Source organism: Hemiscyllium ocellatum, chromosome 17 (assembly GCF_020745735.1).
Source record: "Hemiscyllium ocellatum isolate sHemOce1 chromosome 17, sHemOce1.pat.X.cur, whole genome shotgun sequence".
Lineage (NCBI taxonomy): Eukaryota > Metazoa > Chordata > Chondrichthyes > Orectolobiformes > Hemiscylliidae > Hemiscyllium > Hemiscyllium ocellatum.
The window spans coordinates 52,040,414-52,052,126 of NC_083417.1; the positions used below are offsets into that span (position 1 = coordinate 52,040,414).

General features: G+C 44.0%; 1 protein-coding gene across 3 annotated transcripts in view; it reads right to left on the reverse strand.

Moving 5' to 3' along the window:
• Window positions 1–11,528, reverse strand: part of cfdp1 (craniofacial development protein 1) — a 185,541-nt gene extending 174,013 nt beyond the window's left edge. The window contains exons 1-3 of one of the 3 annotated variants that reach the window (XM_060838156.1): window positions 11,150–11,523; window positions 4,018–4,135; window positions 2,251–2,443 (exon numbers count right to left, since the gene is read on the reverse strand). In XM_060838156.1, coding sequence (XP_060694139.1) covers window positions 2,251–2,443; window positions 4,018–4,135; window positions 11,150–11,210 — 372 coding nt within the window. In that variant the 5' untranslated portion in view covers window positions 11,211–11,523. Of the gene's footprint in view, window positions 1–2,250; window positions 2,444–4,017; window positions 4,139–11,149 lie in introns of all 3 variants that reach the window. The other 2 variants (XM_060838155.1, XM_060838157.1) reach the window with 2 other exon arrangements.
• Between the last annotated feature and the right edge of the window lie 185 nt (window positions 11,529–11,713).

The window sequence follows — 11,713 nt, forward strand, 5'->3', positions numbered from 1 at the left end:
TTAATACCCAATCATTCAATATATTTAAGAGTGGAACAGACAGCTTTCTGGTCTCTCAAGCATCAATAGATATTGAGTGGATGGGTATGTGTGAGATGAGCCATGATCATGCTAAATAGCAGAACCTACTCTAGTCTATAGCATATAGTCCACTCCTGCTCCTGTTTCTTGTGTTCTTGTAATAAATTTATTCAGTGACTATCTACTGACGTAACCCAGTTTGAATCCAGTGTTAATCTCAATAGAAACAAGATAATGGCCAATATTGACCACTCAAATTGCTGTTTAAATGGACACCCATCAGCCTGTATGCTGCCTCTGATTAAACAAAGCAAACAGAGGAAAAAAAAAATGAATGATTCTACCTCCAGGTATCAAGATTTTTACTATTTAGAATTGCACAGCATTCCAGACAGATATTCTTCTCAGATAAGTGGTGGGTAACTTGTTGAAGGGGATTCAGAGAGGAAGGATTTACATGCATTAGGAGAGACATGGACTGATTAGAGGTAGTTAGACCCCATCTACCACCCCCGAGAGAAAAAAAGAACAGGAAATGACATTACCACAGGAAATGACATCACCAACCCAAAGAAACCCAAACATATAACAGAAAGCAGGAATCATATACAGTGCTTCGCCTGGAGGCTCACTGAAGATGTTACCAAGTAGGGTGACGCAACGTCTGGAAATGAACCTTCCAGCTCAGTGAGCAATCCTACATCCAGTTGTAACATTTATAATATAGTTGGATTGGTGCACGAATAGGAAAGATTAAGAGGGATATGGGCCAAATGTAGGTAATTGGGACTAGTAAGTTTGGGAAACTTGACTGGCATGGCCAATTTGGACTGAAGGTTCTGTTTTCATGCTGTATGACTCTATAAATTACCATAACAATTTCAAGAAAAGTTTCAATCTTATATAATAATGTTAGAATAAACTCTTTCTCCCTTGTAAAAAAAACCCTTAGCAGTAGAATGACTATTTCAAAACACTGGCAGTTTGACAGATTAAGATGATGCTTTGATCTGCTGTGACTTTGTTCTGAAATTTATCAAAATCCCTTCGTTCAGTTTGCATGTACATGGATGATGAAATCCCAGCAAGTACTGTAGCACTAACAACACTGAACTCAGTCACTGCAGGGCTAAAAATATTTCGCCTGACTTCAAACCTCTATGTTCAAAAGTTCTCTACACCACCTCAAAAGTTTAAAACTTTTGCCAAAATTACAAAGCTCAATTCTTGAGATCCCAAAATGGAAATCAGCACCAGATGACTTTGAGAGATATGACTGCTCAATAACCAAATAAGATCCAATTATTTCAGTTGCAGCATACACAATAATCCAATTGTTATGATATTGGAGTATTGTGGAACCAAAGAGAGCTACATAAAGGTTGTAGAGGTTGGGCCTTTAAAAAGAACAGAGTCTTGAATGGCCTATTCCTATATTCTAATTGCCAGCTACCTGTTTCACACTCAACCCACCTGCCACCCCAACCCCCTCCAATATCGTCAATAAGGCAGACAGAATGGGACTGTTTGAAACGTCAGCATTGTTTGTTACCTTCAATATCTGAGACCACAGCCTCTTCAAGACTACCTACTCCTGTCTTGATATCATCATCTCTCTCCAGCCCTAATTCAGCTCATCTGTTTCTGAAAGCGTCATCCTTTTGTGGGCTCATCTTGACTGTATCAATACTATTCAGGCTACCTTCTTATCTTCTATTCACCATTAACCTAAAAAGCTTTCAGAGCCTCTTCACCAACATCCTAAATTACAATAATTTCTGTTTACCCACCAGTCTCCTCCAGACCCAGAACACTAATTTGGACAAATTTAGACTCATCCAAGCATCGCACACCTCCTTTCAATTACCATTGGTAACCTTCAACCACCTATGCCCAGAGCTCTGGAATTTTTTAATACCCTTCAAAAAAATACTAATTTTTAGGCTAAAAATTTGATCATCAGTGCTAGTGCATTTTTTTTACTGTCAATTTTCATCTGAATATGTTCATGAAGTGATTTAGAATGTTTTATTCTATTAAAGACACAGTATAAACATAAGCCATAAATATTTGCAAAGCCAATCAGGTTATTATGCAGATCTTCAAACAAAAACACCAAATTCAAAGCTGAAACATTTTCAATATTTTCTTCTATGCCATAAACATACATCTTGTCCCAGTTGATTACGTTTATTCTGAGTTTTATGACATAACTCTGTTTGTTATTACCTCGTTGCTGGAAGTTGGAGTGGTGGTTACAGGTTTAGGCTTGTGACCGACATCACTCAAAAAGCTGGCCCAGAGATCATCTGCTTTCTTCTTCTCTTTCAAATCTTCGTCTACTGTTGTTTCAGCAAGCTCATCAGCCTCTCCTCCTCCCACATCATCACGCTGCAAACACACTCCCTCTTGTTTTCTTTTCCTGTCAAACAAGAGCCTGGTAGATAAGACTGGAACTACAGCTCTCTTACACATGAAATCTCTTTTGAGGTTTCTATACAAAGTTGGCTAAATTCAATGAAAACGCAAAGCTCAGATATTACTTTTCATTCTCAATTTTATCATAATTGATTTATGTACTCAGTTCTTGAATGCTCCAAGATTAAACACGGGCTGCAGAGTAAGGGGACGCACAACTCACCAAATTGGGGGATGACAAATTGGGTGCTAGAGTTTAGATTACTTACAGTGTGGAAACAGGCCCTTCGGCCCAACAAGTCCACACCACCACCTGACCTGCACATCTTTGGACTGTGGGAGGAAACCGGAGCACCCGGAGGAAACCCACGCAGACACGGGGAGAATGTGCAAACTCCACACAGTCAGTCGCCTGAGTCGGGAATTGAACCCGGGTCTCTGGCGTTGTGAGGCAGCAGTGCTAACCACTGTGCCACCGTGCTGCCCACTTAGATTAGATTAGTTACAATGTGGAAACAGGCCCTTCGGCCCAACAAGTCCACACTGACCTGCCAAAGCGCAATCCACCCAGACCCATTCCCCTACATTTACCCCTTCACCTAACACTACGGGCAATTTAGCATGGCCAATTCACCTAACCTGCACATTTTTGGACTGTGGGAGGAAACCGGAGCACCCGGAGGAAACCCACGCAGACAGGGGGAGAATGTGCAAACTCCACACAGTCAGTCGCCTGAGGTGGGAATTGAACCCAGATCTCTGGCGCTGTGAGGCAGCAGTGCTAACCACTGTGCCACCGTGCCGCCCTTTGTAGGCAATACTAAGAGAGGGTAAAAAATGAGGTCTGCAGATGCTGGAGATCACAGTTGAAAATGTGTTGCTGGTTAACAATGCTAACAGAAGGATATCACAGCAGAAAATAAGGTACGTTGGGCTACAAGCGGTGTGGTATATACTAAGCAGGAGGTAATGAAAAGAGCTCATGGGAGACAAAGATTGGAAGGCATAACATACCCTCTTCAGGCTAAGAGGGTAGTCAGAGGTAGGGAGAATGAAGAGAATCAGAGAAGGCACACGGCATAGGTAAATACGTGAAGGGGGAGTTCAGAAGTTGTATATTACATTAAAAATTAGCAAGAAAGCTCAGAATCTAGGTTTAATGACAACAAATGGAGAAGTTAAGAAGTGACACATAATTGATTAACAAATGGATATATACAGGCTCATAATGTGGTGCATGTAAACTCCAACCTTTTATGAAGCATAATATTCAGAGACATTTTATAAAAGCAGGTAGAGAGATCACACTGTGGAGGAATTGGAAAAGAGCATTGGAAAAGCTTGGTGACTAAAGAGACAGATTTTGCAGATAGCAAGTGCTAAAAGAAAGAGACATGTTTAGAAAGGGAACTGGAGAGTGGAAGGACCCGCTGGCATTGTCACTGTTGGTGATGGTGAGCAAACCCACTCGAAACTAGTCAGAAAATTCCAAATGGGTTTTTAAAAAGGAGATAACACCATCATCACTACCTGAAGGCTTTGCCCAATTTGCTATGGCATAATACTAAACCCAATTACCTGGAAGTCGTTCCTCTTCCTGCCTTCTTCAAACATTTCTTTTTCTGGGGTCGTTCATCTTCATCTAAATTATCTTCTTTCACTAGGTCATTGACATCATCTTCGCTGTAATCTTCATCTGCTGAAAAACAAGGGGGCTTCACACTTATTCTTTTTGTAATTACCCTATGGATATCATAAAACCAACATTAGATACAAACCACAGGAAACTTACCATTTTATTTGGAAAATGTGGCAATGTATTGTAGATTGACATGCTTCTTATATATTGAAATTGTTACAAGTTATCATTAGGAGAACGTTGGTCAGTGCAATCCCCACCAGTTGCGAGGTGTTTGTTAATCCTGAATAACTGCCATATTGGGTAAAGACTGAGGGCATTCATCTTAACTACAGCCATCAACTACAAAGAATGACTTAAAATCCCATTATACACATGGCTTACTGTATTTCAAGAAACTTCAATCAGGACTTTGGACGACACTGTGGCTCAGCTGTAAGCAGTGGTGTCTCACAACACCATGACCCAGATTCGATTCCACCCTCAAACAACTGTGGATTCTGCCGGTGTCTGCATGGGTCTTCTCCACACGCACTGACTTCCTCCTACAGTCCAAAAATGTGTAACTTAGGTGTTATGTGTAGGCTAGGCTAGACCTCGTGAAAGAAGATAATTTATCTGAAGATGAACAACCTCAGAAAAAGAAATGTTTGAAGAAGGCAGAGAGAGGAATGACTTCCAGGTACTTGGGTTTAGGCCATCCTAAATTGCTCATAGTGTCCAGGGATATGCAGGCTAGGTGGATTAGCTATGGTAAATGCAGGGTTACAGGGATGGTGTGGGACTGGGTGGGATGCGATTTGGAGGGTCAGTGTGGACTTGATGGGCCGAATGGAATGCTCCCACACTGTATGGATTCTCTACTTCACATCTCAAGAAAGGGGAATGACCTTATTAATGTCTATTCTTTATGGACTTCTGCAAATTCAAATCAGGTGACTTTTACACATGTTCCCTCCTTTCCAATTTCCTTACAGAAATATTGATCATGATGGTTTATGACAGGTGCAGTATGGGAGAAACCTCAACATTTGCCTTATCCAACAGACAAGAAGCTGTAAGTAGCGAAGAGTGACAAAGAATATGATAGTAGAAGGGATCATGATACCAGGGAGTTGATGGTGCTCTCTGTATTAGTCCCTGGGAGTCCCAATTATTATGGGCAAGATTATCAGTGGCGGGCGGGTGAGAAACGGGTATGGCCGCAATTTAGAAACTGTATTCTTTCAAGGTGTCTCTGGATCCCACTGCCTCTGGAACTTTCATAGGAGGTCAGAAAATAAAGCTGTGGAAGTTGGATTTTAATATAAGCAAGCGCAAGGTTATCCACTTTGTTCTGAAAAAGAATAGGATAAGGGTATCTTTTTAAGACGTCACAAAATTAAATACAGTGGATGTCCAATGAGATTTGGGAACTTAGGTGCATAGCTCTTTAAAATGCCACAAACAGATGCAAAAAATAGTCAAGACGGCAAATTGAATGCTGGCCTCCATATCTAAAGGGTGGGAGTACAGGAATGCAGACGTTATACTGTCATTATACAAAACCCTAGTTAGAGCCCATTTACAGTACTGGGGGGCAGATCTGGGCACCACACCTTAAGGAGGACTTTTTGACCCTAGAAGGAGTTCAATGCAGATTTACAAGAATGCTACCTAGACTTAATTTTGAGGAGAGATTAGATAATTTAGGCCTTTATTCTATAGAATTTAGAAGGCTAAGGGGTAATCTAATCGAGGTCTTCAGGATATTAACAGGCAAAGACATAGTAGATAAAGACAAACTATTTCTACTGTTTGAAGATTCTAGAACCAGGGGCATAATCTAAGAATGAGGGCCAAGCCATTCAGGAGAGATGTTAGAAAACACTTCCACATGAAAGGAATCATGTAGGTCTGGATCTCTCTTCCTCAAATGGCGATTGTTGAGAATTTAATCATTAAATTTAAATCTGAGATAGAAAAATTTTTATTAAGCAAGCCTAACAAGGGATAAAGCCCAAGGGAGGCATATGGAGTTAGGCCACAAATCAACCATGAACTTATTGAATGATAGCGTAGATATGAGAGGCTGAATGGCCTGCTCCTGTTACTATGTACAGACAACTCAAATTTGAATGCTGTCCAGAACACACTACTTCATTACCTGATGATTTGTAAATGGATGAACACCATATAATCAAAATTGCTTACTCTTGATGTACTTTGCTGCTGATCTAGAATGGACTAATAAGTGGTAACTGACTGGGTTAGATTTGTTCTGCTTTTGTGGGCAAGATATATGAAGCAATTTTACACATTGCGAAATAGATACCAGTGTTATTAAAAAATTCATCATGAGCAGTGGCACCAATTGGCTGGGTCAACAATGCTTTGCCCATCCCTAGTTGTCATTGAAGGTAATGCTAAACTGCTTTCTCGAACCTTTGCAGTCTATATGATGGAGACATACCCATCATGCCATTAGGGAGAGCGTTCCATGATTTTGAAAAATCGACACTGGAGGAATGGCAATATATTTCCAAGTCAGGATGATGGATGGCTCGATAGGAAACTTGCAGGTGGTGGCATTCCGATGTATTCACCACCCTTGTCCTTCTGGACAGTTGTGGTTTAGAAAGTGCTGCAGTACATCATGTAGATAGAATCAGCATTGTACTGAGTGTTGGTGGTGGATGGAATGAATGCTTGTGGAGGTGGTGCCTGTTTAGAATATTGTATAAGAAGGATGTTAATCTTGAGAGGGTGCAGAAAAGATTTACATGGATGTTGGCAGGAGTGGAGGGTTTGAGAGTTACAGGTTGGGGCTTTTTGCCCTAGGACATCGAAGGCTAAGGTATGACCTTATAAAGGTTCATAAAATCATAAGGGGCATGGATTGGGTGATTAGCCAAGATTTTTTTTTTGTAGGGTGGGAGAAGTTTCAAACTAGAGAGCATAGGTCTAAAGTGAGAGGGGAAAGATTTAAGAAGGACCCAAGGGATTAGGTGTAATAGGTGGTGTGTGTATAGCTGAAAATGTGTTGCTGGAAAAGCGCAGCAGGTCAGGCAGCATCCAAGGAACAGGAAATTCGACGTTTCGGGCATAAGCCCTTCATCAGGAAGGCTTATGCCCGAAACGTCGAATTTCCTGTTCCTTGGATGCGGCCTGACCTGCTGCACTTTTCCAGCAACACATTTTCAGCTCTGATCTCCAGCATCTGCAGTCCTCACTTTCTCCTCGGTGTGTGTATGGAACAAGCTGCCAAAGGAAGTGATGGAGAGGTAGGTACAAATACAACATTTAAAATATATCTGGATACGTATATGAAGAGGAAGGGCTTATTGGAATATGGGCCAAATGCTGGCAAATGGGATGGGACTAGGTCAGATTGGGAAGTCTGGTCAGCATGGATGAATTGGACCATGTGTCTGGTGTCTCTGTGCTGTATGCTTCGAAGATTCTATAAGTGGATTACTTTGTCCTGCAAAGTGTTGAGCTTCTTGAGTGTTGTAGGAGCTGCACTCCTCCAGGCAAATGGGGTGAATCCATCACATTCCTGGGACGGTGGACAAGCATTGGAAGTTTGGAAATGAGTTACTCATTGCAGTACTCATGGCCTCTAACCTGCCCTGGTTACTATTGTATTTATACAGTTAATTCAATTCAATGATAAGCAGAATGTTGTTCGTGCGAAATTCAGTAATGCCATTGAATGTCAAGGAGCAATGGCTCGTTTCTTTCCTTTTGGACGTGGTTATTGCCTGGCACTCGTGATACTGACGAGGTCTTGCTGGATTACACCTCTTCCCACCCTACCTCCTGCAAAAATGCCATCCCCTATTCCCAATTCCTCCGCCGTATCTGCTCCCAGGAGGACCAGTTCCACCACAGAACACACCAGATGGCCTCCTTCTTTAGAGACCGCAATTTCCCTTCCCACATGGTTAAAGATGCCCTCCAACAACATCTCGCCCACATCCTGCACCTCCGCCCTCAGACCCCCCACTCCTCCAACCGTTAACAAGGACAGAATGCCCTTGGTGCTCATCTTCCACCCCACAAACCATCGCATAAACCAAATCATCCACCGACTTTTCCGCCATCTCCAAATGGACCCCACCACCAGGGATATATTTCCCTCCCCACCCCTATTTGCCTTCCACAAAGACCGCTCCCTTTGTGACTACCTGGTCAGGTCCATGCCCCCCAACAATCCACCCTCCCATCCTGGCACCTTCCCCTGCCACCACAGGAATTGCCCACACCTCCTCCCTCAGCTCCATCCAAGGCCCTAAAGGAGCCTTCCACATCCATCAAAGTTTTACCTGCATACCCAACAGTATCATTTATTGTATCCATTGCTCCCGGTGCGGTCTCCTCTACATTGGGGAGACTGGACGCCTCCTAGCAGAGTGCTTCAGGGAACATCTCTGGGACACCAGCACCAATCAACCACACCACCCTGTGGCCCAACATTTCAACTCCCCCTCCCACTCAGCCGAGGACATGGACGTACTGGGCCTCCTTCACCGTCACTCCCTCACCGCCAGACGCCCGGAGGAAGAACACCTCATCTTCCACCTTGGAACACTTCAACCCCAAGGCATCAATGTGGACTTCACCAGTTTCCTCATTTCCCCTCCCACCTCACTCCAGCTCCAAACTTCCAGCTCAGCACTGTCCCCATGACTTGTCCTACCTGTCTATCTTCCTTTCCATCTATCCACTCCACCATCCTCCCTGACCTATCACCTTCATCCCCTTCCCCACTCACCTATTGTACTCTATGCTACTTTCTCCCCACCCTCCTCTCATTTATCTTTCCACCCTTCAGGCACTCAGCCTGTATTCCTGATGAAGTGCTTTTGCCCGAAAAACGTCAATTTTACTGCTCCTCGGATGCTGCCTGAACTGGTGTGCTTTTCCAGCACCACTCTAATCTAAACTCTGCATTTAAGTAGAGACTGCTTCAATATCTGAAGAGTCACAGAACATGGTGAATATTGTGCAATCAGCAAACATCCCCATTGTGATTTGAACCAGTCCCCACAGCCTCACTGGAGCGCTGGATTATTAGGAGAAAGTGAGGACTGCAGATGCTGGAGAGTCATGAGTCGAAAAGAGTGGTGCTAAAACCACAGCAGGTCAGGCAGTATCTGAGGAGAAGGAGAGTCGACTTTTCGGGCATAAGCCCTTCATCAAGCAACGTTGGTTCTCCTACATGCTGTTGCCTGATCTGCTGTGTTTTTCCATGCTGGATTATGAGCGCTGGATTAGTGACCATGCCACTATGCAATTATCAATTATCCTTAGCCACAATTTCCTCCTACAGTTAAACAAACTCACAGAATCCATTAAGAACCAGAAGGAAAGTAAAACAGGAATATGCATTGCTTCTATGGAGCACTACTCCAAGAGATACAAACAAGTGGGACCTGTATACATCATTCCAGGCTTTATTGGTATTTCCTTCTGGAGTGCAGCACTTCCCCATAAATTCTTTGGACTCTTATTAGCACCATTTTCTCCCTCATTATACTCTTGTTCTTTGTGTTTTTAGAATACGTGGGTTGTCCTTGTTAATAATATTTTGATAGCCTCTCTTTGCTTTGTTCCACACTGTATTACCTTTTAAATTCTCCACTGCAGTAACTACATTTGTGTTCAAACTATTCATCTCAAGAGGACGACCTGAGTGTGGACCCCGCTGCTTGAAAAATGTTGGCATGTGCTAAACTCTTACCGTGTTTAAATGAAACCGTTTAGTTCCCAACTCTGTAAATTACAGTCTATGAGCTGGAAAGTTGAATGAGCAAGGGGAACGGTGTTGACTGGCAGGCACAGTCATGAAGGGCCAGAGGCCTCCCCTGCTGGACTGTGTGTCTAGGATCCAGGATCAGAACATCATACGGTCAGAACTTCATAAACTGGAGTAGTTCTGTTTGAAACAACGGCAATTCAAGTATCTCAGCCAGATCAAAACTGCAGAGAGGAGAGGACATTTTGAAAAAAAAACGCTCCTTAAGTTTGAATTTGAGTACAGTGAGTTGGGAGTTACATCCAAGCCAGTGTGTTTTTGGAGTCTGTGCTCGCTTTAGTTACTGGGATGCAAGCAAGCACATGGGGTCTGCATGTGCATGCGTGGTACCGGGGTCTGCATGTGTGCGCACATTACTAGCACCTGTGTGTGTGTATGTTACTAGGGTCTGCGAGTGTGCACGTGTGTTACTGGGGTCTCTGTAGGTGTGTGCCTGTGTGTGTGTTACCAGCATCTGTGTGTGTGTGCATGCACACATTACTGGGGTGTGTGTGTGTGTTACTGGGGTCCACATGCACATATGTATGTGTATTTGTTACTGGAGTCTGCATGCATGTATGTGTGTTACTCGGGTGCGTGTGTCTGTGTCTGGGATGTCTGTGTGTATGTGTGTTTGTGTGTGTTCCTGGGGTGTGAGTGTGTGTTTGTGTGTGTTCCTGGGGTGTGAGTATGTATGTGTCTGTTACTGGGATCTGTGTGTATGTGTGTTTGTGTGTGTTCCTGGGGTGAGAGTGTGTGTTTGTGTGTGTTCCTGGGGTGTGAGTGTGTGTTCCTGGGGTGTGAGTATGTATGTGTCTGTTACTGGGATCTGTGTGTATGTGTGTTTGTGTGTGTTCCTGGGGTGTGAGTGTGTGTTTGTGTGTGTTCCTGGGGTGTGAGTATGTATGTGTCTGTTACTGGGATCTGTGTGTATGTGTGTTTGTGTGTGTTCCTGGGGTGTGAGTGTGTGTTCCTGGGGTGTGAGTGTGTGTTCCTGGGGTGTGAGTATGTATGTGTCTGTTACTGGGATCTGTGTGTATGTGTGTTTGTGTGTGTTCCTGGGGTGTGAGTGTGTGTTCCTGGGGTGTGAGTGTGTGTTCCTGGGGTGTGAGTGTGTGTTCCTGGGTGTTCCTGGGGTGTGAGTGTGTGTTCCTGGGGTGTGAGTGTGTATGTGTCTGTTACTGGGATCTGTGTGGGGGGCAGGTTTCACCCTCACAGCTCTCTAACTACAGGCAGCGACGAGTGAACTGACAGCAGACAGCCTGGAACCGACAGCAAAGACCCACGATCACCTGAAGGCTCGTAATCCTCGTCCTCCTCCGACGAGTAATTCTCAGACTCGGAATCGGACATGGTTTCCAGCCGGGGCCAACAGCTTCTCGATGCCCGGCCTCCAGGCACACTCGAGTTCCCAGTCAAACACGGCGGCGGCTCCAGCTCCAGTCACCGCTTCGCTGCGACACATTCAACACAACCGTCAGTGTGCCTCAGTACTTCCGGAGCATCACATACTTCAGAGAGGGAAAAAGAAGACCTGCAACATCTCACAAAGGAGACAGGCGCACGTCATAACACATTTATCACGAAAATATTTGAAATACAATGCGTGACGAATCAGCCGATCAGCAATCCATGGCCGAGGTCATCCATTTTCAGTTCCACCAGCCTTCGCCCGTTTGTGACATTGTGAGATGTTATTGGTCATACTGCACGTCAATCACAATGACGTACGATTGGGTGTCGGACGACCCGTCACTACTTGGCAACGATTGGCTGTGATTCCCCACGTGGTCATGTTTTGCTTCATTGTATTGGTTTTGCAGCTGGCGTGTGTGGAGAGGGCGGGGACGGTCTGT